The 24,361-nt window shown below is 41.8% G+C and overlaps 2 protein-coding genes and 1 long non-coding RNA gene across 3 annotated transcripts in view; 2 read left to right on the top strand and 1 right to left on the bottom strand.

Moving 5' to 3' along the window:
- Nucleotides 1-16,130, top strand: part of LOC140271687 (FERM and PDZ domain-containing protein 4-like) — a 45,367-nt gene extending 29,237 nt beyond the window's left edge. The window contains exons 6-16 of the mRNA XM_072367008.1: nucleotides 1,449-1,553; nucleotides 1,769-1,876; nucleotides 2,413-2,544; nucleotides 5,790-5,909; nucleotides 6,366-6,502; nucleotides 6,898-7,024; nucleotides 9,241-9,330; nucleotides 9,437-9,619; nucleotides 9,749-9,887; nucleotides 10,562-11,566; nucleotides 11,778-16,130. Of these exons, the coding sequence (XP_072223109.1) occupies nucleotides 1,449-1,553; nucleotides 1,769-1,876; nucleotides 2,413-2,544; nucleotides 5,790-5,909; nucleotides 6,366-6,502; nucleotides 6,898-7,024; nucleotides 9,241-9,330; nucleotides 9,437-9,619; nucleotides 9,749-9,887; nucleotides 10,562-11,566; nucleotides 11,778-15,139 (5,508 nt within the window). The 3' untranslated portion in view covers nucleotides 15,140-16,130. The remainder of the gene's footprint in view (nucleotides 1-1,448; nucleotides 1,554-1,768; nucleotides 1,877-2,412; nucleotides 2,545-5,789; nucleotides 5,910-6,365; nucleotides 6,503-6,897; nucleotides 7,025-9,240; nucleotides 9,331-9,436; nucleotides 9,620-9,748; nucleotides 9,888-10,561; nucleotides 11,567-11,777) is intronic.
- LOC140272883 (uncharacterized) overlaps nucleotides 1-24,361 on the bottom strand; it is an 858,120-nt gene that overhangs the window by 647,181 nt on the left and 186,578 nt on the right. The window lies entirely within an intron of this gene.
- On the top strand, nucleotides 16,659-20,907 carry LOC140293817 (uncharacterized). Its single transcript, XM_072379558.1, has 6 exons — nucleotides 16,659-17,104; nucleotides 17,396-17,494; nucleotides 18,712-18,842; nucleotides 19,005-19,166; nucleotides 19,386-19,612; nucleotides 20,421-20,907. Exons 1-6 carry the CDS (start codon nucleotides 17,038-17,040, stop codon nucleotides 20,521-20,523), a joined length of 789 nt encoding a protein of 262 aa, XP_072235659.1. The 5' UTR covers nucleotides 16,659-17,037; the 3' UTR covers nucleotides 20,524-20,907.

Genomic DNA, 24,361 nt, shown 5'->3' with positions numbered 1-24,361 from the left:
ATAAAGAAAGTAGTGAAACAGCAGTTGGACTAACACCTCAAATAAGACCACAAATACAGTGCTTGGGAGTCGGGTGTCTATTGGTCTCTTCCCCTTATGCATTCCATTTTTGTGAGCCCTATAGAATGATGTTTTCCAGCCGATGTTTATCATTTATGCAGTTTGTTGGTCATACTGCCGCAGAGGCATAATTTGGTAATTTGCAGCTGAAGAGCAGTTCCCTCTGCGCTGGATAGGGACGTAAGGTGCTCTAGACCAAGCATCAATAGCCTCTTTCACAAATGCAAGAGATGACTGACATGCCTTCGTTGTACATCATGTGTGAGAGCACTGGGGGGGTCAAAGTCGATCCGCTACTGAAACGCCTCTGAATCTGTAAGGGAGATAATAATAGAGGCAAAACAGTTTCATCAAGCCGGCATCATGGAACCCACCACTCTAACCAACGATGCTGTTGTCACTCAGCTGAGGTTGCGATGCCGGCTTGATGTGTGTAAGGACACGGTGATGCGGGACTGAGCCGCCTCTATTTGGCGTGTGTGAATACGAGGAGGAACAGTGACAGGCTAATAAGGACTAATAAGGCTAGTGTGTGACTAGTAAGGCTGTCATGATTACAAAAGTGACTTCAAAAGTCTTTCATACATCAGTATCTGCCCAAAGAATTACCAATGAGAGCAGAGCTGACTTTTAGTGGAGGGAGTCAGCCTTTGTGACTGAACAGGAAACTTTCAGATATGCAGGAACAAACAGAACTCCCAAAGCTGTTTCTTGGGGACTTTGAGAGGGAAAGACCTTGATATGAAAATAATTGGCAACTTTCCAAAGTCAAGACTAAAGTCTCTCCGAATACAGTCAATGCTCTGCTGCTGTGTATACATCCACCTTTGAAAATAGTCCTCCACACGCTCACTCTTTTCTCCCCTTTGTGAACCAGCTAAAAACAACAGCTAAAGTCTAGTCTTATCAGAAGTTCTTTCGTTGGAATAAATGTGGTCTTTTCATTGTCTATGTTTCCAGCAAAAGAAACAAAATATAAAATAATCTCAGTCTGAGCTTTATAGGAGATAAAAGGCTATCCAGGAACCTTTTATAAGCCGGTATTCAGGCTCCCACCTGAATTTAGCTTCAGCTGCATTCACTCATCTTCACGCTTTCAACTACACCAGTATTGAATTTCTTCTAACCAACAAAAAATTGAAAAAGAATCATAGTTTTATGAAAAGAAATACAGGAAAATGTGCTCTTCTGTGATTGTTTTAAAATGTTAAAATGTTGATTTATTTTAACTGAAAATCAAAAAGACTTGGAAGCCTTTTATTGTCTCTGCATTTGCACGTGTTCAAGCCTCTCTTTATCTCTTTCCCTCCTTCTTTCTGCCTCTTTCTTCCTCTCCCCCATCTCTCTTTATCTTGCTGTCTGTCTCTTTTTGGACGATTACGTCTTAGTCCCCTAAATCAGCGTTCATCAGTGCAGCCAAAAAAGCCATGCTGAAGTCCAATCCGGTCAAAGTGCGCTTTGCTGAGGAGGTCATTATAAACGGCCAGGTTCCAGTCAGTCCAACCACTCACACAAACACACACACTTTTATATACAAAGATGCTTATGTGTGACCTATATAGAGAATGCCAGATGGTTTCTACTTAAGACAGACAGTTTAGTAAATAAGACAATCGCAGAAATGAGCTGTGACACTTCCATGAATTTTATTTTGACATTTTTTACAGATTTAATATAAATGGTATTTAATTATATTCCTCCTTTGCAGAACCCGGTGAAGGACAACTCTCTTCTGTTCATGCCAAATGTCCTAAAGGTCTATCTAGAGAACGGGCAGACTAAGTCTTTTCGCTTCGACAGCAGTACTTCCATAAAGGTGTGTGCATGTTTCACGCCTCAAGGCCTACTTCACTCAATAAGCACTCGCAGCTTGCAGAGGATTTCATTTAAATTTCAGATACTTGGGCTCCATTTGTGTCCACACCTTATTTTTTCAGTCAAGCAGTCAGAGAACATATCCTCTTTCATGGCGCTGTTTATTCCTTTTCAGTCGCCAGCCCTCTGTGGCTCCCACCTGAATTTAGAAAAGAGCAGAAAACACCAGCCACCAACAGAGAAAGTTTATGTTGTATATGCGCTTTGTGTCTTATTAGGCTAATATGTCTATAGATTGAAATTTGAAATTGGCCACTTATTGTTTTCTTGGTTTATGTTGCTTTGCCTCAATGTGTTGCACAAATGAACTGGAAAAGCTGTTTACAGTTGGAAGTTTAGCTGGTGTTTCTTGATGTAAACATTGCTTACTTTAATGTTGTTAGCATCCGAGAAAAGTATTGTTTTCCTGTCAGATAAAGAACTGTTAATCAACACCACAGCTCAAATGTTGTGGCTTTGTGTGTATCTTTGTACCAGGAAGTAATCCTGACCCTGCAAGAGAAGCTTTCAATCAGATGCATCGAGCACTTCTCCCTCGCGTTGGAGCAGAGGACCGAAGGCTTTGGAAGCAAAGTGCTTCTTCTGCATGAACAGGAGATGCTTACTCAGGTAGGAGATGTTTCATTTTCCTTCTTTTTCTTCCTTTGTGTCCTTTTCCATCAGACTCTGTCTCTCATACACACATTCACACGCACACATTCCTGCTCAATATTCAAGCAGCACTTAGACCCCAGTGTCATTTATCAGCCCGGGCACAGCAGGGGTGACAGCTCACATTACACTTACCCTCCCACACACTCCAACACACACCCCACAGTTGCCAAACAGCATGCTCATCCACAGCGGCCGCTCCATTCTAATGAGGTTGCCCGATCACAAGAGGACAGCTTTGATATTCACGGCACACAGTTTTGATGTAAAATTCTGCATGTGGCACACACAAGAAAGAGGGTTTAAAGAGCCGTTCTTCTCTGACAAAACTGATAAACCATACAGGCTGGAATACAGCTGCGGGTCAATCCTGCTCATTGGTTTAGACAAGAAAAAAAAAAAAAAAGAACTCTCACTCTCTCTGCACTTTGATGTTCAATAATTTATAAAATATGATCAATATTTTAAAGATTATGCTTGTCTTTTTTTGTATAAGAAATGCAAGAACAACTAACTGCAGCATCTAAGTGATGTTTTTTTATTCTGGGCTACTAAAGCTGATGTTTTTAGGTTATTAAGTGGTTTGAATAACACTAAAGGGGTGGAATATAACAAATACATTCAGTCAAGTGTTGCCCTAAATCAGTCCATTCATCCATCCATTTTCTGCCACATTTGTGGGACTGGATCATGAGAGTCTGAGCAGAGGTCCCAAGTCATCCAACTTCAGTTCTTCTTAAGGGACATAAAGGCACACCCAAGCCAGCCAGCAGATGATCTCTCAAGTGAGTCGTGGGTCTGCCATGAGGCTTCCTTTTGGAAACACATGTCCAAAAGACCTTCCCTGGGAGGCATCCAAAAGGCATCCTAACCAGATGGCAAAACAGCCTCATCTGGCTCCTTTGGATGTGAAGGAGCATCAACTTTATTCTTAGCCCACGTCTGATGTCTAAGCTCTTCAACCTGTCCTATAGGGTGAGCCCAGATGCCCTTTGGAGGAAGCTCATTGCTTGTATTCGTAATTTTATTCTTTCAGTCACCACCCACAGAGCGTAGTCAAAGGTGAGGGTTGGAATGTAGTGCTTTACAGCTTAGCTCTCTCTTCTCCGCGATAGACTGGCACAGCATCCACATCCCTGCTGATGTGCCCCAAGCAGCCTGTCAATCTCCCACTTCCTTCTGCCCCCACTCATGAAGAAGACCACAAGATACTTAAAGTTCTCCCCTTGAGGCAGCTTCTCACTGTCAGCCCAGACTGGGCAATCCAACCTGACTGACTTCCAAGTTTCAATTCTCATCCTAGCTGCCTAACACTTGGCTGAAAAGTCCCTGCTCGACAACCCGATGAAGAAGACAATCTAAGATGACTGACGTAGAAACCCTCCGACTCTTATAGTGTATCAGACCACTCTACCTCCCCAACTACAGATGCCCTCAGAAGAACCTAGACAATGTTTAACCAGGTTTTTTTTGCGATTTAAGGAGTCTGAGTCTATAAGAAGTGGTGATTGCCGTCCAAGTTGAGTTGTTGATGAGAGGATTAGAGTGTCCAGGCAATTGTTGATCTGGTTGTCTGAACTTGGTTCCAGACTGCAAAACCGGAGCTGGAATGGGGTAGAATTTGAGATGATTTTCTATGTTTGTCTGACTGAGCGGGCAAGTTGGCAGGCAGACAAGGCGTGGTAGAGGCTGGCTGAGTGTCGCATGGTGAGGCTGACACAGCCAGCTAAGCACAGAGTCTGAAGACAATGAAAATCTACTGAATGTCTGGCGAGGCGTTGAGAGAAAAGTATTGAATGTCACTGTTCTTTTTCTGCGGTTGAATGAATCTTTAACTGAAAAGAAGGACACATTTGAACATATTTTGGATATACTTTGAAGTCAGCATTTTACCTACAGGCTTAAACTATCCATACCTCTGCTAAAGTTATTGATTAACGTTTACTGAAATTTGTCAAGACGTGCGTACCCATGAATGACTGCAGATAACAGCTTTCCATTGCTAATATAAAAAGGGTTTATTTGATGGCGCAAATTGAACTGATCGTCAAATAATACCCGGGGGAAAGTCCAGTTTACTCCAGTGCAGATCTAAGAAGGAGATCTAAATACAGCTCTTTTGACCAATTTACACTTTGCTGATAGTATGTATGTGTGTTAATTTAAGGAAAATTTAGAGACTAGGCCCGTCACACTATACTGTGTGAATAACTGGTGATATCACAGATCTTTAGATAACTTTAACCTCTCCTCGCTGCAGCATATTAGAGTTACACTGACAAAGATTGTAAAAAGACATTTACCCTGCTGGAACTGGAACGTTCCATGAACATTGTTTTTAGATTAAAGTTTGTTTTGGTTGTCATATGGTTCAACAGGATAGTTTTTCTGGCATTAGTATAGTGTTTTAGCCTTTTAGTTGCATGTTTTGGATGTTATTCTTGCTGAGGAAGCTTTGGGCAACCTTTGCAGAATGTTCTTTCTGGGTTGTTTTACCGTTCTGCTAACCTTTAAATTGCAGTCAAACTTGGACATTACTATCAGAACTCTAAATGTTAGATATATTTATGCTGCCAACACAGTCTGTGTTGGTCCAATCATTATACTCAGGAATACCAAAATACAACCAATTAAGAATGTTGTGTAAAGAGTTCAATGCACTAAGAGGAGTTTTTGAATGTAGTCCCTCAAACTTTTGGGGAATGTTCTGATACTACTTAACCATGTGCACGTTTTACAGTAGTTTATGGAACCACAGGCTCACGTTAGCTGAACGTCATGTGCTTGCTGGGTAGTATGGGTCAAGCTTCCAAAACACCGGATCCAATACTTCCCACAATGCATTGCTTAAGCATATCATACATTAGACCTGCTTGATCAACTTTCCAATCCTCCTTTCCTCCAGACTCTCCTTAATTTTGTTAAAGCATTGCACTCTTACATTGACAATAATAACGATGCCATCGTTTACACCACAGCTGTTACCTTTCAGCTATTACATCTAATCCTATCACCACTATCTCTACTAGTACCATTGATTCTCAGACGTATGGTGATCTCAATAAAACCCTTATGCAAAAAAACCTCCCTTAATTTTTTTAACTATTTTTCTTTTATTTACTTGCTTGACTGACAGTTATTGTTTCATACTTTATTCATCAGCATGTGTTTGTGCTTCTCTTTGTTAATCTCTGTGACCCCAGGTGACCCAGAGGCCTGGCTCTGACAAGATGAAGTGTGTCTTTAGAATCAGCTTCATGCCCAGGGACCCAGTAGAGCTGCTCCGGAGAGATGCTGTGGCTTTTGAATACCTCTATGTTCAGGTGAGCTACAGTGATGGGTCTAAAATTCAAAGTGAAATAATGAAAAACTTGCTTCTTAAAACTGCTTTAGAAAGATAAATAAATAAGCTGTAACCAGATGATTTTGTAAAAAAATACTTTTCAAAAGATAAAAAAAACCCTCTTGTATCAGATACTTCCCTCTAAAGTTAAAAAAAAAAAAAAAAAAAGTTTTTCTTTGGCAGCATTTTAAGTGAAATAGCCTCCGAGGAGCAAAAGTAATTTTGTTCCTTTGAGTCCTTCATACAGGACTCGCTGGTACCCTTTGAAGGGATCTCAAGCCACCAAGTTTGACATTTGGGAGTCATTTCTTTCTACTCAGCCGAGATGCATTGCTGCTTGAATCGCTATGAATATTTGAAGAAGTTAAATGCACCTCTCAAACCCCAAAAGTGGCTTTGGGATTCTTACCTGCCTCTGCTTCCTGCTTTGTTGCAGAGTTGTAACGACGTGGTTTTAGAACGATTCGGCTCGGAGCTGAAGTACGACGCTGCGCTGCGACTGGCTGCTCTGCAGATGTACATCCTGTCCATGACAACCAGACAGAGCCAGAAGGTCTCCCTCAAATATATCCAGTAAGTTTGTGCGCAGATGTAGTTGTGGGTATGTGTGTGTTAAGCTGTTGGTTTGATTTGTTATTTTTATTTTCATTTGATTATTATCATCATGGCTTACCAATTTGCTAAATTACTAAATTACCTTTACTAAATTTACTTGATGATATACTCTTATTGACATGGCACAGCACTGTAATTCTCCAAGACTTCATGAGCTATTGAGGAGACACTTTAAACAAAGCAAGTTCTCCTCCTGAGAGTCATTTCAGTGTTTTGTTCTCTCACTGACTGCCAGTCTGAGAGTAAACCTCATCCACTCACTAGATTTTGACTGCAAGCGTTTAACCCAGGTCCAGTGGAAGTACTTTTCTTCCAAGGGCGTCCTTATCTTTAAATCAATCTCCTCTCAACAGAAAAGAGTGGGGTCTATCGCTGTTCCTGCCTCCAACTGTGCTGTCCAGCATGAAGGAGAAAAACATCAAGAAGGCTCTGACACACATCCTCAAAACAAACCAGAATCTCGTGCCTCCGGGGAAGAAAGTAACCAGCTCTCTTTGTCTTTCTTTGCCCTTCTTAATTTACTCACACACAAGCCCACATGCACACAAAAACACCACTTCTCTGTCCTCTGTTGCACTATTCTAAAATAGCATTGCTGCCATACTTGGTGTTGTAAAGGTTCTCACCTTTGTCAAGCTGAGACCCGTTGTGGAGCTAGACCTTGAATGCTAATGTGAATAACAAGTGAAATGCATTGTCAAAGTTTGTGCATAATGAGATATTCATATTCACACACACATGTCCCAGTCTGGGGCAGCTAATCCAACTTGGGCTGAACTTTTCAGCGTTTTGTGAAACTTCTTTTTAATGATACAAGCACCAGCTGGTCTGTTCACTCACTGACACCTACATTGACTTCCACAAGTAAATATCAGCAGCTGGCCAAAACTAAATGAACTCATGCAAAAACTTCAACTTTGTTGTCACTACTTCACCGTGAGGATATTAGGTGAGTGAATCAGAGTTGATTAACTGTGTTTGAATAAACCAAAAAGGGGCGAGTGAGACATTTTTGAATTTTGCAAGATAAATTAAGCTGAGTAGATATTATTTTCCTTCTTTAGCTCTCAAACAGCTTAAAACGTCTGTGCACAATTCAAGCAGGAAGTATTGTGGCTGCAAAATTAAATTAAGATTTCCCAGTCATCAGTCAATCAAAGTTTCTATATTTTTCTATAAATGTGACCTAAAACATCAACAGATTTTCACACAAATCCTTAAAGAAGACAGCGAGAACTCACTTCAACAGATAAGACGAAAAATTTCACACCTGGTCATGCATTTCTTAAAGAAAATGATCCAATGTTCTACATTTTTTAAGTGGCAAAATTACGCAAGCCTCTGGAGTTACCAGTTACTTTAGGGGTGAGATTTGGTCTTTCGTGTGCTTTCAGTTGGTGGACTGACAAGCAGCTGGGAGTGGGTGCCAGACGCCAGACACTGACAAGTAATATTGGATCACATTTCATAATATAGGGGGGAAAAAAAGTTTGATATTCAGTATCATTTGATCTATTGGATTCTCTTTATCTTCTTGTAGGACTTAAGCGAAAACCTTATGATGATATGCCAGTCATGCAAAAGGCTGCACAAACTCTCAGCAGGACTGTATATTATGCTTTATTTCTGTGTGGGAGTTGAATTTTGACTTGATTCCACATATGGAAATAATAATGATTAAATAATTGGTGTAAAAATAATAATAATTTGTTCTTTTTATGCCTAAAGATAAATAAAAACACTTGGGAAAGAAATCCCGACTGAGGCTTTCATAATTTGTGCATGAAAGGGTTAAAAATATTCAGTTTTCTAGACTCATACATGTGACATAAAGAGTAGCTACACAATGAATGATGTATTCTGTTTTAGGTTTTGGTTGTGACATATGTCATATACTATAAAGTGTCATTTTAAAGCAGCAATATATACATTTTCTAGTGTGAAAATGATCTCCCCGGTCTCTAATCCAATAAAAAATACACTGAAGCTGAATGTTCACCACATCACTCGTCAGCAGGCAAATTTGTCATGCTCTATGTCTGATTCTTTGTGAAGCACTTAATGCAGCTTCGCACTGTAGATTAAGGGATTTAGATCAGGTCAAATGCACCATAACTTCATGTCCATGTTTACATGTGTTGAACAGGCCAAAGCAACATGATGCAGTGGATATTTATTTGTATTCACAATGGCTATTGCTTTGTAGTGATTCCTTTGGGAAAATAGCCAGTTCAAAGCACCAATGCTCCAAATCTGCTTTTTCATTTCAAATTTCTCAGTTTTGCAGAGCAGCTGTGAATAAAGCCGTACGGAGGTTTCAGATTGAAAGGTTGATATATTTGCTGAAAAAAATAACTATGAAGATTAATCAAAATATAAAACTTCAGGTTTATGAATAAATGCACATCTCACCCAAGTGAAAGCACATTCAAATTTGTAAAATCACACTCACCCTAAATAACCGAGGAGGCAAGCAGCCATAGAAGCAAGCTATGAAGAGTGCTGCAGTGGAGTGGCTCCAGACATTCTGGTCATATTTAAATGATATGATGGGATATAATAGAAAATCAGTGGTCCACATCAAACTGGTTTGAGAGTGCTTTACATCCTCACATTATAGGATAAATGCTTCTATTCAGGTTGGACTGATCCCATTTCTGAATACTTACCAACGTATTTCAACTCTATCTTCACAGCTGACTGCTTTGCAGGCCAAGGTGCATTATCTGAGGTACCTCAGTGAACTCAAACTCTATGGAGGGAGGGAGTTCAAATCAATACTTTTGGTAAGACGTTACATCACAAAGGGATTTGTTGGATTTTTTTGTCAAATGCTTTCAATAAGAAATCTCTCAGGGAACAAATGTCTTTCTTTTTAACTGTTTTCTGCAGCAAGGTGAGAAACAGACTGACGTGACGCTCTTAGTGGGTCCACGATACGGAATCAGTCATGTTATCAACGCCCGGACCAACCTTGTTGCCCTATTGGCCGACTTCAGCCATGTCAACCGCATTGAGATCCTCACTGAGGATGAGACCAACGTCCGCCTGGAGCTCCATGTTCTGGATGTCAGGGTGAGCATACTTCTCTTTGAGAGCAGACTGCCAACTTTATTCTGCACAAGTATCAAGCATTTACCTTTTGTCTTTCCTTCTCTGTTTTCCTTGCTCTTCCGCCATTGCTCCCCTCTTTTTTTTTTACAGCCCATCACACTGATCATGGAGTCAAGTGATGCAATGAACCTTGCTTGTCTCACAGCAGGCTACTATCGCCTCCTAGTGGACTCAAGGAGATCTATTTTCAACATGGCCCATTGCAATAGCACAGGGGGGGATGACGCTGGTGAGTTACTATTATACACTCACGTGAAAAAGTAAGTGCAACTTCATTCAATTCTGAGAAGTTTACGTCTCAGTACATAAAAAAAAAGCTTATCTGGTTCATACCAGGCCTTGAGACTGAACACATACGACTTGTGTGTCCCAATTTATTTAACAGAAAGTTACAAAATGTGTAAAAATATACAGTACCTTTCAGTACAATTCAGTAACTATCTGCACCTTTAGGATCTTGTCCTATTTGATTCAGTTTTTTTATTATGATGTCTTGATATTCAAAACAGTTGAATTGAAAGAGGGTTGACTCTCTTTTTTACATGACTAGTCACATCTACATGTATGTCTTTGTGTTGTAAAAATAGTGTTTTGGCCAGTTCTTGTTGCTAATTTTTCAGAAAATACACACTAAACAGTCTCTGTTTTGTTGGTAATGTTATTTTTATAAGTAGCAGAATCTTATCCCAGCAATATCGTCCGCTTTAAAACTATTAAAAACGCCTTTAAATGTTTGTAAGGACAAATTACACGACTTCAAAACTGATGTTTTATCGTGCAGGAGAAAACCTTCAACATCCTGAAGAAGAGATAGGGGTCGAGTGAATAGAAGGCATTTGCATTAAGATTTAATCATAATAGAGCACATAAAGTAATGAAATCTTGCTTCACTTCTGCCTGCAGGTCAGGATCGTGTCCTTGAGTGGCCATACAGCACATCATTGGGGGACAATGAGGAGCCATCACAGGAGGAGGTCTACAACAGGGACTACTCGGACAACGGGCAAAGGGAAAACAGCATTTCTCCTTACTTCCAAGAACCCCCAAACCCTGACAGCAACCTTGGGGCACGAGGAAGTCCGGTGCCCCCTCCTCTTCCCCCTGCCAGACAAAAAACTCAGGACTCACCTCGAAGCGCCAAAGTGTCATTTATCTTTGGGGGAAACCCACCTTTGAACAGACCTAAGAACTTAGGCTATGAAAGACTGTCAGAGAGTCCCGAATTGTCAGAGAACAGACCGCCCTACTTGCACAACAACACAGACTTTCAGCAACAGGACAGAGTGCCATTCCAGTTCAGTGGAATAACACATGTTTACAGCAACATTATCACCGAGGAAGGTGGTGAGGAGCCAGTTCTAAGGGACCTCTTTTATCGTGACACAACTGACGATGCAGAAGATGATGATGATGCTTCGTGCGAAGAAGACTCCACTGGGGGGACCCCAGTGAGTGAAAACAGACAAGAAGATGAAGACCGTACCAATCAAGAAGGAGGGTTACCCACAGCCGCCAGCAAAGCTACTTTTCTCAAACTTTCTGGTTCTACCGATGACATCATCGACCTGACATCGCTGCCCCCTCCTGAGGGAGACGACGGTGTTGACGAGGACGACGATGACACACTGCTGCAGACACTCAACCTTGCAATTGCAGCTCCACCACCAGGCTTTCGGGACAGTTCAGATGAGGACACAGCCCCTGAGGGAAGGCCTCTAAGCACATGTGATACTGACGATATACCAGTATCGTTAATTGATGCTGTTCCGACACATGGGGAGGAGGGCGGGAGCAGGGAAGGGGAAAGAAGGCTGGAGAATGCAGTCATGAATACTCTACAGGCACTAGAGAATCTGTCGGTGTCTGAACAGCAACCTCCCCCACCACCACCCGGTAGAAATAACCCAGGTCTGTTGTATACAAATAAAATAACAGGAATGTTTGTTTTCTGTTTTCATTTAGCATTGATTGACATTCTTAATCATCCTCACCAACAACAAATAAATCCTTCATTACAGACTTTCAATTCAAGTTAAATTGTATCACAACATAATGTCTGAGTACTAGTTCACTTTTTGCTAAATGATTCATGTTTAACTTTTTATCTCTTATTGTCTAGGAGTCTACACATCCCATGGCTTTAGCCAAGAGTCCTCCTCAGACTCTGGCAATGAAACAAACTCCTCAGAGATGACCGAAATCTCTGAATTAGCTGCTACTCACAGGCTCAGTGAGAGCCACATGCGTTTTCTGGTGGCCACAAGGGAAGGATACCAACCTTTACTTGAGGAGAAAACAGAATTTCCTGTCTCACCCAATATGCATAGCACAGTAGAGAGGAAACATCGTAGTCCAACACGACACCTTCAACCTCCTGCAGTTCCTCCAAGACGGAGTCCGCAGTTAGACACGACTTTGTCAGGACCAGACAGGCTGGAGGTGAGGTCCCAGATGAATCTCTCTGCCACTCTTCAGCGTCCAAGTTCCACCACGCCAGGAGGCAAGCACCATAAAAAATCCGCAGACTCCAGTGGGAAGTACAACACCTTCAGCACAAGGGAAGGACATTGCGGTGAGAGTAGCAGAAGACGCAGCTGTCTTGACTTGGAGCAGCGCACTTCGTTCTGCGACCGAGATGACAGTAAGAGAAGACAGAATTCATTTGTAGCTGAAAATTCTGTAACTGAGGACATTGGAGTGAACAGCCTCCCCTGCGACCGTCACAGAAATCCCCGCCCCTATTCTACTGTTTCTGATCACCTCTTAGATGTTGTCAACTTGGGGAACTGTGCTGGAGACAATGGAGCAGCAGTAGCAGAACAAGACGAACATCTAGTTGTTGCATCATTGCTGTCCCCATCCAAGAAATCCAGAGCTGGGGGGTCTGACCAGGGGTCTGACATACAAAGCGAACATCAGCCAATTTCAAGACAGCAGAGTGTTGCACGGTTGTGTGAGTACCACCTAGCGAAAAGGATCTCAAATTTGCAAGGAGAAGCTCACAGTTCACTGCAGGGTTCTCTGTGTTCATCACTGGATGCCGGTGGCAGCACGAACAGTAGCACCTGTGCCACACCAACCGACTCTCCTCTTGGCCCTGGTGCTGTTGAATCCAAACACCACCATCTGCAAAGGCACCCACTTTCTAATTCCTCCTCTTCACTGGTCAGAGGGCTAAACTATGAGGACAACAAACCCGGAATATCTCTCGGCATTCCTGGCCAGACCACTCAGGGAAAAGACCTCCATCCTCATGCAGACCCTGCCCTCCTTCGGAAAATGCTCCCCAATATGCATCCCCCTCTTTCTGGGGCAGAATCAGGCCGACCCTCATCAGCTACATCATCTAAACATAAAGAGACCACAGGCACTGGAAGTAAGAAGCCCCACAATGATGTGCACTCTAAACAACAAACCTGTTTTAAGAGTCTTAACCCGAAAGAAGGCAGTGAGGCCTACAGACATCTGATTAACTATCTCACAGTCAGCCAGATGCATCAGGGAGGGAAGCTGCACAGTGCAGGTATGGGAGGTGCAGTGAAAAAGGATAGCAGGCGCTTTATCACTAGCAACCCTCAACTTTTTGAAATGGTTAAGAATAGGGGGAACAACATTGCCCGCTGTCCATGTATGCCTTCTTCCATATCATCCCCATTCCTCAGCCCAAATGTAGTTGCACCTCATGCATCCACATTGCAAATGGCTAATAAAAATCCGCAGTACTACCATTCTGCCACTCTTCCTGCCAAACTCAAGAGAAGCCCTGATATGCATGTGGAAAGACCAAGCAACACTTTAGATTTCAGGCAAACTATTGCTGGAAGGAGGAGCTCCTTTTCTGGCCTGGAAAGTGAGAACGGTATGAGTCAAGATCAATTTCTCTCACTTAAAAGAGAGGAATGCATTAATCGGGATGGGGGATTCAATCCAAACAGAAATCGTGATGTTGGAGGTATAGATAACCGTCCCCCACCTCGGTCAAGGAGCCAACCAAGTTGCAGCACTGAGGACTGGTACAAATCAGACCCAAGAGCAAAACATGCAGCCCGCCAGTCTTATCCCCGACCTAATGATTCTCTTTGTTTCTCGGCTGCTCCCAGTTTAAGTGGTCAACGTGCGGACCTGAACGCTGTCTCAATAGGAAGAGGAGACCATCCATCAGCTTTTATAAGGCAGGCATCTAGTAGCACTAGAGCTTGTGTTACATCTCCAACACCCAACCCACAATCGCCACCACCACCTCCCCCACCACCACCTCCTCTATCTCTACTCACGCAAGCCAACCCTAGCTCCAACAACCCAGGATGCCCACAAGATTCCATCCATTCCGTCCACTCTCGCCAGAATCAGAACCACATCCAGTCCGTTACCCCAACCCTGCCACAGACCGATCACTTCAGATGTAACATGCAACGGGGTAGGGAGCTCAAACGCAGCTCCAGCAATGTGACCGCCAGTTCTGGAAGTGTGGAAGTTATGTTTGATAAGCCCACACGTAGCCGGAGCCAGCAGCCCATGTCACCACCTACGTCCCAGCAAGGTGACACAAAAGTTCAACGTCGACCAACGAGGAAACGTCTCTCCAAGAGCTACTCACAAGGATCTGTATTCTCCCACAGTAGCTGCTGGTCCACAGGCAGTGGGGTAGACAGTAGAAGAGCATCTGTTGCTTTTCCATTACAGAAAGACTCAAAACACATGAAGGGCTCTCAGAAACTGGACACTAGTCCTTGGAGATGCAACGGGCCCTTTAGCTACTGTTTCTTTAAGCGAAAGAATGATGGAGATGAGGATGAGATTGAATGGGAGAGGCCAAGAGGAAGACGTGGTGGGGGCAGTATGGATATGAACAGCGCTGCTGCATCAGCCCTATCCCCATGCAGCTCAGCAGTGGACGCTTCGGGGGAGCAGCTGTACGGAGAGGTCCTCAATAACATGAGTTTCAGCGACCGTCTGGCACGAATCAATGCTCTCAAGGACCACATGTATAGCTTCCCTTCTGGCTTTACTGATGTCCGCCGTGACGCCAGTGAGCTCATCGCATTGGTGAGATCCAGCGTGGGCCGATGCGATCGTGGAGTCCAGATGCCGATCCAGGACGTCTCCCAGTACAAGCAGCTCCTTTCTGTTGAGTCTAAAGAGTTAGGCCGGGCATGCCGGAGGATGGCTCAAGCCCACAGTAGTCCAGATGAAATGCTGCTAGCTGTAACGTGTAGCTTTCAGGTGCTATGCTGCCTCTGTGAAGCTTGTATGTGTCTGGTCAGGGGGCTTGGAGCCTCGGCCTCACACCAACAAAGAGAAGTTGTGGCAAAAGTTGACGAGGTTGTTATGAACTATATCTGTTTGCTCAAAGCAGCTGAGGCTGCCACCATAGGAGCACCAGGGGAGCACAGCGTGAAAGCCCTGGTCCGCCACTCCAGTACCATGTCGGCCATTGCTAACGCACTCACCCGCTCCCTTAAAACGCTGCTAAGCAAGTAGAGGCTATTCTTTATGCTTTATAGTGTGGCCTATGCAGTCAGGAGAAGTCTGTCTTCAAGCATCTTGCCATTTTTGAGTCATCTCGAAAAGTTGTAGCTTTTTCATATTGTATCTGCGTGGTCTTTGTATCGAAATTTTTAAAAAAGTTTAAGACTTATTGCAAGTTATGTAACACTGAAGGGATTAGTAAGATGCTCAAAGGAAGTCATCTGACTGCACTTGCTTTTTCTGATGACTGTATTGTATATTTACAAAGCCATACTGTCACTGTCCTTTGTAATATATGTACCTAATAGATATTATACCCTTTTACCTGTGTTTTATGTAACTTATTTAACGTGTATATAATGTACATAGGTACCATATAATTATATTATTTGCAGTAGCAGTATAAAGAAGCCCTTGAATACTTTGCTTAATGTGCTTTACCCGTGCACAGGGCTGGAGCAAATTCACTTTCCAGTGCAGTTTTACTACAAATATGATACACCAATTATTATAAAAACGTATTGTAGAGCTCCAAGTAAAAGTGTGTCACTGCCAGTCTAGTGAGGAAAGTGTCACATTATATCATCTTGGTAATATTCAGCTGAATTTCTGATAGGCTGTAAAAGTGAACTGATTTAAACTATGTTGCCCTGCAGCGCTGTTTTGTTTTTTTTGAAAGACAACAGGAATATTGTTGGAGACATGTTGAGAACACGAGTGCAGTAAAAATCGCGTTTACCACTTTTTATCATATTTCACCGTCAGGAATATTTTCTGATGAGAACAACAAACAATTTTCACTAAAGCCGCATATATAAAACTGTTGTACTGAAATATTCGCAATTTAGAAAAAGGGAGAGAATCCATTCAAATTCTTATTTTTGCTCGTTTTCTTTGTTAAAATCTGTTTTGTGCTTTAATAATTGATTATTTCACACAATGTATCAGGACGCAGTTACATCTCTCAAGAAAGAATATAAATTCCTGTTGTTTTTTTCAATTATCCAACATCTAATTAAAAGATATTTTACATATGTGTTTTTGTCTTATCTTCTTTCAGTCTGTGTTACGAGTTATTCAAGTCATTTTAATTTAAAAAAAAATCCTTAAAGATGGGATGTTCTTTTTCTAATTGTAGAGACCAAGTTTATTTTGTTGTTGCCACATGCATATTTGTATATAATATTTTCAAACAAAACTTTAGACTTCCTTTTTGGCTTTAGTGATGTTTAAGATATTCCATATTTGACCTATTTGTGCGTGTGAATAGCTATGTTTACATGTCTAAGCGGAATTTCTGTCCTCCTCGAGATGTCGTTTGATTTGATGTGATATAAAAAAAAAAACTGAATTTAACTGGATTCAGTAACTTTTTGGCACTGTAATTCGCTGCACTGTGTCACGTGCACATACATGTAGAACGGGTCCGTCGTGGCCGACGTGATGTTTTTTACTCGCGGAATAATTCAAAAAGGGGGGGGGGGGGGGGGGGGGGGGGGGCAGGGGCACTAAATCTGCATATTAGGCGCGTGTTTCACGCACGCTGCGACGTTTACCAATCAGGTCGAAATATGTAGCAAACCACACCCGCGCGGCAACTCGTGTCGCGCGCCTCAACTGCATTGTACTGGTAGACAAAAGTTGCAGGTTTTCAGTTGTTTTCACTCTGTTGTCAATAATGCATGCATTTTTTTTCCGAAGTGTTTAGTTCATATTCTGCGAGACATTTGTGAGAACTAGCTTCACATCACCGAAAGAGTTGCTTACTGCCTAAGTCACTGGGGACAAACTGTGACAGTGGAGAAGTAATTGTTAGGCACCCCGTGGGATTTAAAGTTCAGCTAGTAGTAGCAGCGCAGGCTATTAGCAGGTAGTTAGCTCCATTATCTTAACTTATTAGTTTGGTCACAATGGCAGCTGTGTGCCAGCCACGACGTGCCTTGATGGAAATACCCGAACCACAGCCCAAAATAGCAGGTTAGTCCAAAAAATGGCAGTTTTCTCTTATGGTTTTAAAACTTTTCTTGATTTCTTTTCAAGAGGCTGCTCTGTGCTATCAAGCTAATGTTATCATCACACGCGACCCCATTCTAACTGCTCTTTACCCGTTAACGTATTAAAGTTAACGATGACCATTTTAATATTGCAGTCGCATTCACTTTACATGTTCTGCTTTCTGTAGGAGTGGCTATTTGATATTGTGGATATCTAAACTTTAGCCGCTCTTTTTTTTTCTGTTATAAAGCTGTCATTTTTTTAAATTTTCAGCTCGGATGAGAAGGTCCTACTTAGAAGTTCTGAGTGCTCGTTTGGCCCCATCTCCTCTTCCAAGGTCGAGAACCACAAATACGAAGCGAGCGCAGTCATGTAAGTACCTAATTAAACCGCCATAGCTGCACCTACGGAATTAATGTGGGGTTGGCTTTATGATATGACTTAATAGGAGGCAAAACACACATGTACTGATCTAAAGTACTGTGCAACAGTTTTAAACTTCCCTCTCATTTATTTATGCTCCTTCTAAACTCATTTTTGAGGCACTTACCAAAAACAAAAAGGCACCTAACTGGAGGGGGTGGCCTCATCTAAACATAGCAGACAAACTACTAAAGAATCAAATTTTGAATTGTACTTTTCAGTAATTTAAGTGACAATTTGCAGTCTGAAATAAAGACACAACTTTTGTTCCCACTATTAAAAATAAAATAAAATCACAGTTTGACAGACATGTAATAGTACTTTTATACCAACAAAGTGATTCCAAAAGAGATATTAGCTGTAAACTTGACATATCTCATTATGATAGTACTATCTACAGCATCTGAAAGTGATGTCCTTAAGAAATAGGAAAAAACATCCATTAAAGCTCTGGCATAGGACCCGAGAGATGCATCTGGTCTTTAGTTGATCCATCTACTGTTCATTTAAGCCTCATCAGAAATGGTCTCCATGGAATGGTGGCTGTCAAGAAGCCATTCTTAAGGATGGGAAATGGGGAGAAAATGACTCAAGAAGTGGACTGAAAATCAGTAGCAACAGGTCTTATGGAGGGATGAATCCTCCCCAGAGCCCGGACCTCAACATTATTGAAGCAGTGTGGGATCATCTTGACAGAGAGCGGAAGGAAAGGCTGCCAACATCCAAAAAAGAGCTTTAGAAAGTCCCTTAGGAAGCCTGGAGAACTATTCCTAAAGCTCACTTTTTACAAGAAAGCTTGTCAAAGAGGGTTCAGGCTGTGTTGAAGAATAAAGGTGCTCAGACAAAATTGACTTTAGAGCTCGTTGCAAATGTATGTATGTAATCCTGCATTTTCCCTTTATCTTTGCACATGTTGCTCAAGACTTTTGTACAAAACTGTAAATGACTCATCGGTAGTTTTGCAGAATCAGCTGAGTGAAAACGGCTTACCTTTACACTCACAGCCCATTTAGCCTTTGTTGGTACCTGTGGAGCTGTAGCACTCTGAGCTTCTTTTTCTTTTGTGCTTTCACCTGTTGTTTAAAAAAAAAAAAAGAGCTGCAACTCCTGCCAGAACTGCTTCCACCCACCCTTGTTTAACTTAATCATATTCCTTTGTTCTGCAGTGGACTTGTCCATTGATGGAATGTGGAGAGGAAGGATAGAAGACAAGTGCGGGAAGATGGATGAGCACCCCACCCAACTCTCCAAACAGCAGCTTGTACAACTCATCAGATCTCTCATCTTAGTTGAACAGGTATCTGGACATAGTTCTGTTTCCAAGATGTTGAGTATACATTTGGAAATTTGATATATATGTGGGATGAAAATCCATACAACATAATCATATGAAGTGAAAGAAAGTATACTCCCTAACTCTGTGCATTAACTGAAATTGAATGTGCTATATTGTCTATAGAGCCACGAGCCCAAAATCATGGCATCGGACCTAAAGTATCTTCAGGAAGACCTGCAGCTAAAGAAGGCAAATGTTTACAGGTCCATACCTTACTCTCGGTTTGGCTCCAACCGGGATGCTCACTGCTACAGAAAGGCGTATCCACACCTGGTGGCATTCAAAGTCAGTATTTGTGTTGTTTATTCTTTTTAATTGTGTAGATTTACTTGTATAAATGCCTATTACAATTAGCAGGAAAATCGTGTCGCGCTGTACTCGTTTGTGTGTAATTGCGGGTCACATTTTTGTCACATAGATTAAGCGCCTCTCCACAGTGCACCTCTCAGTGAGCAGCAGGTTTCATTGTGTCACGCTAATCTGTCACCTCATCCACCGCCTCAGGTTTCGTGTCAGGAGTGGGGCCAAGTCCTTTTGAGGAACAAAGTGTGGGATGTTGTGTTGGAGCACTCCCTGATGTCATGGCGATACACCAGCGAGTTACCACAGTGGGACACTGCAGACCATAACGTTCTCAGAGAACAATGTTACAGCATTCTAGCAGCTCACAGTCTCGCCGCTCTCCAGCATTACCGCCCCGAGCCCAGCAGAGGACGCGAGCTGCTCAGGAGGTGACTCTCAGGTTTTTTTAATGCCACATGAACAGTCAACATGCAGTACAGTCGGAGTGCCACAGCCATGCCAACTATGCTTTTGTTGAAATTAGTTGAAGGTAATACCTCATGACAAAAGTGCCATTTTACTACCGGTTTGGTTGGCCCAACCTTTTTAAAACATGCACACATTTATAAAGCTGTAGAGTGACCCACACCATAAGTGCTGTTTGCTCACAGACAAATGGTAATAAAATGCAAGTAAGCTCTTTCCTGATGGCTGCTCACTTCCCTGTGAACAGTAATTTAAGTGAATGAACTCTAGTTGAAGGAAAAATCCAGCTACAACCATGTTTACCATTCCTGAGCCCCGCCACGAAGTGCTGTGCTGTACTATGATAAACCACAGCTCACATTAATTTCTCTGACGGGTTGGCGTAACGGTGCCGACTTATTTACCCAGCGACAAGGACATCCTACTGGAGTCTCATCTTGTCACCTCTTGAATGTAAGTTAACTCTTTTTAGGCTTCAAATATAGCTGGGTTTCCACATTCTTCACCACCCTGGGACACATAGTTTGGATGCATTCTGCTTATTATTCTATCCAATTACTTTTGGATCTAAAGTACAGCCACACTGTTCATTTTTGGATTGCAGCAGTTACCAATCCTCATTAATTTGGCATCTTATATTATTATTTATAAAGATTTGTTTTTAATATTTGAGATAAAAGGCATTATCACAGTGAACAAAGCCTAAATGACTGAAAATTGGTACCTTTTACATCAAATCTGACTGACTGACTCCTGTATTTTTGTCTGTAGGTTGAAGATGGCTCAGCTGCACAGCCAGTCGATTGTTCCCTGCATTCAGGAGCTGCAGAGGATTATGGGATGTACTGATGACTTGTCCATGGATACAAAATGATGTGATAACAGCTCAGCGGGTGGATGGTCTGAGTGTGCCTCATGGGTGACGACCTATGTGATTCACATGTTGTAATGGGGCGAGAACTTTGTACATGGTAGTGTTTGGTGAGGAAAAACCACTACAGTATTCTTCCAAAAGATATGATAGCTAGTGCAAAATGAATTAGAAGTGCACTTGGAGTGTTTTTAAGAGGAAGGATATATGATCCTGAGTTCTTCCTTCATCGACGTGCAACCTCTACAAGTTTTATGAAATGCAACTTGGTAATTTTTGTATAATCTTGCAAATGGACGAGGAGGGGAAGGAACAAGTGCCTCATATTGCAAACTTGAGAAAGTAGCCAGCTGAAAGCCATCTTTAAATTTTTGACTACATGGCATTTTGGATTGGATCTCTGTAGGTTTCCCTGCATCCTGTTTGAAAGCATACTTCTATCTCAGATGAGCGTAAGCGTTCTAAGAAGCGTTTGGTTCACTTGTTGCTGGGAGCAGTTTGTTTAAAGTCTTAAAGAAGTTGGTAGCGTATAGTTTGCATTGACAACTGCATTGTAAAGAAATATCAAAAGGCCTTTCCTGTTGCTTTATATATGTGTGTGTGTGTGTGTTACTGTTCACAATACTTGAAACAGTGGCTTGTGTCTTGTCTCCTTTTTGTATGTGTGTCTTGTTGATGGAGAATTGTCTGTCGTTTATTGCACTGTCGCTGTTTGTCCTGAAAACTTGAACTTTTTTTGATTTAAAACAAACAAACAAAAAAAAAATCTAATTTAAATAAAGTGGACTTAAACTACAGAGAAGTTGGTCTTTCTGTCGGTGTATCTTCTCTTTTATATCCAACTGCAGGTTTATAGCGTAAAAGCAAACTGGCCTTATTACAGTTTGGTCTTAATTGTAACATTAACTAAATATTATCTTCTTCTGGCCTCTCCCTTTTTCAGGGGTTGCCACAGCAACTCGATCTGGCGTCATTGATTTAGGCACGTTTTACGCCAGGTGCCCTTCCTGACACAACCCTCACCATTTATCTGGGCTTGGGACCGGTGCTAGAAATACACTGGCTCGTGCTCCCCTGTGGCTGGGCAGCCAGGAATTGAACCTGGAACCTTCTTGCTGTGAGGCGACGGTGCGAACCACCGTGCAAAGTACATCTTCACAATAAGTTAATAATTATGATTTATGAGTTTAATCACAAGTCAAGTTGGATTGTGATAAATTCTTTCCTGACGAGTCAGTGAATGAGTGGAAACAAACCCTTTTTATCCATGTGTATTAAACACAATGCATACACGTATGTTCGCATTAAATACCTTCATTCTAAGTTCTGATATATTAGCTTTTTGAACTTGATTGAAAGCTGAGATGTTTAATTTGTAAAGAGGGGAATTTGCCAGGCACCTTGATTGGAGACCTAAAAATAGTCCATCACACCAGCTTATAGGATTAAATGATGCTTGGTTCGGGTTCTTTGCTCTCTGGCAGTGTTTGAGCTCTACTCTTTAAGTTGCCATTAAGTGTCACTAGGTGGAGCCCATGCAGCACACTTCCTCAGCACCAAACATCACAATCTCTGGAGTCAGGCTTGTGACTTTAGCAGGACGCCAATGTTAATGTCACTGGAGAAACAGCTGTTGCCATGGCACTGCGTAGAGTGAATATTAAACCATTTTTGAATGTTATTTAGCATCCAAGATAATGAATGAGATTCTGTTGGCTTATAATTAAACCTCTTGCTGTATTGACATTATTTCCCTTAGGAATTTAAGGTCTTCTATGATAGCTATAATTTTCTGTTGCTTTATTCCAGGCTTCTCTGAAATACAGGATTAATGCATGTGTTTGATTCTGTGCTACTGCATAATAGGGTCTATTAATATTACAGCCTATGGCAATTTGTTTAAACGTGGAGACCTGCTCACATGTTGTTTTATTTTGTGACCCGTATGTTAGAAATGAAGCTGCTGGGTTTATGATAGTTGGACCTCCTCGAGTGACATCGAAATTTCGTGTTTTGTCTCGTCAGCTTTTTAAATTGGTTCATGTATCTGTTTTTGCATTTTGGGCCTCTAACACATTCCCAAAAGTGTTTGGAGCTTATAACACTTTATGTTGATGATCTGGCAGTGAAGAGTTTCAAGTCTAATTCTTACCACAAACACGACCTCAAGTGTGTAACAGTATGAGGTCACATCGTAGCATATTTAGTGAGGCAGGCCAGTCTGATTCCCAGCCCCTCTTCTTCCTCAGCCATGGTGCTGTCATGTGTGCAGAATGAGCTTTTGCATTGTCTTGTTGAAACATACACGGACGTCCACGGAAAAGATGTGGCCTTGAAGGCGGTTCTTGTTGCTGATGACAGTCTGGATGGTCCTTTTCATCTTTGCTTTGGGAGCACACGGCACCTGTTTCTGTGTGGTTCATCCCAAACTCCTCTGAGTCCAGAAAAGTAGACACCCTCCTCCGGACAAGGTTACATTCGGCTTCTTTTATTCATGGTAAAGTTTGAAGTGACATTTATGAATGTAACTCCATGTTGTCGTGCTTGAAAAAAGGTTTCCCGAGGTAATCTCTGGTCCCGTAGCCCTTTATGCAGCAAACGACCTCTGCAGCCCATGTATTGTTTCTTGATATGTAACACTGTGAAGGGAGAAATGTACAAATAAGATTGCTATTCATCTTTAGCTCATTACCAGTAGTTTACCTTTGTCCCCGTTTTTTGGTTTGTACATAAAATCCCCCCTTTCTTGTATCTCACTTCCATTATCCTCATTGCCTTTCATGAAAGAAAAGCACATCATCATAAAAGAGAGTGTTTTTTTGATAAGATGATCAGTGTTCAGTTGTAGAAGACGGGGCTGTTACGTGCTTTATGGACGCGGTCAGGTTATCACTTGGCTCTCGTCCTCTGAGCAGTTATTTTCAGGAAGCCGTATCCAGGTGAACAGCTGTAGATGCTATTGACAAGTCTTCAATTACATAAGAATCACTTGCAGAATAAGTAGTGTGTGGGGGGGGGGACGCTGATCTCAGCAGCTGAGAAAATACATACATCACAAACTGATGCAATGTAGTTTATTATTACATGGCTGCAAGATTAAAAAAAAGAACTATCAGTCCGTAAGTATCCCTCCTGCACTGTGGATGTGTTTCTGAGTCTGCCTTTGCTATGGTAGAGAGCTCCTTTTGTTTGCCTCACTCTATCATTGTATATTCTCCTTTTTATCTCTACACCATGAGCACCCAAACTGTGCTCTGTTGCTGCACATTTTGTCAAAGTGAGTATTTCACATACAAACCCATATCTGAAACTGTTTTGATGCTGTGTAAATCTGGATGAAAACAAAATCCAGTGGTTTGCAAATCTTACATGTCAATATTTGTCAGATGTCAATGTATGCTGGAGCTTTGGGAGAGGAATCTGGTCTGATTTAGCACTCATGTTCCTGTAGCTGATTCTTTTCGGTCTCACTTACTCTTTTCCAGCGTTGTGTCCTGCCTTAACCTTTTGATACCAATCTTTATATGTATTGATTTTCTAATAGATCCATATGTAATGGAAGGCATTAACGCATTAATAGTTTACTTAATGTACACTACCCAAAAATTTCCCACTAAAACAGACTCTACTCAGTGTATGATATGCCAAAAAACATGAATTGGAACAAAATCTAGGTAAACTATGTTCTTCAATGATAGAACAAAGAAACAAATGCATAAATTGCAAACATAAATGCAGATGGATGAGCAAAACTGAATGTACCAAAAGAAGGAAGTCGCAACACTTTATCCTAAAATGGCTCCTGCTGTGCCGTGGACACCACAGATGGATCTTGTTCCCA

Source organism: Leuresthes tenuis, unplaced genomic scaffold, assembly GCF_036924035.1.
Source record: "Leuresthes tenuis unplaced genomic scaffold, fLeuTen1.0.hap1 SCAF_1, whole genome shotgun sequence".
In the NCBI taxonomy this organism is placed as follows: Eukaryota; Metazoa; Chordata; class Actinopteri; order Atheriniformes; family Atherinopsidae; genus Leuresthes; species Leuresthes tenuis.
Note: the sequence above shows the minus strand (reverse complement) of the source record. Positions and strands in the feature narration are given on the sequence as shown.

What these genes read in the sequence shown, in the direction of transcription:
- LOC140293817 (XM_072379558.1), top strand. Translation starts at nt 17,038, where the DNA reads ATGGCAGCTGTGTGCCAGCCACGACGTGCCTTGATGGAAATACCCGAA. An exon ending in TACGAAGCGAGCGCAGTCAT is followed by an intron (nt 17,495 to 18,711) that starts GTAAGTACCTAA and finishes TTTGTTCTGCAG; the next exon opens with TGGACTTGTCCATTGATGGA. An exon ending in CACACCTGGTGGCATTCAAA is followed by an intron (nt 19,167 to 19,385) that starts GTCAGTATTTGT and finishes CCACCGCCTCAG; the next exon opens with GTTTCGTGTCAGGAGTGGGG.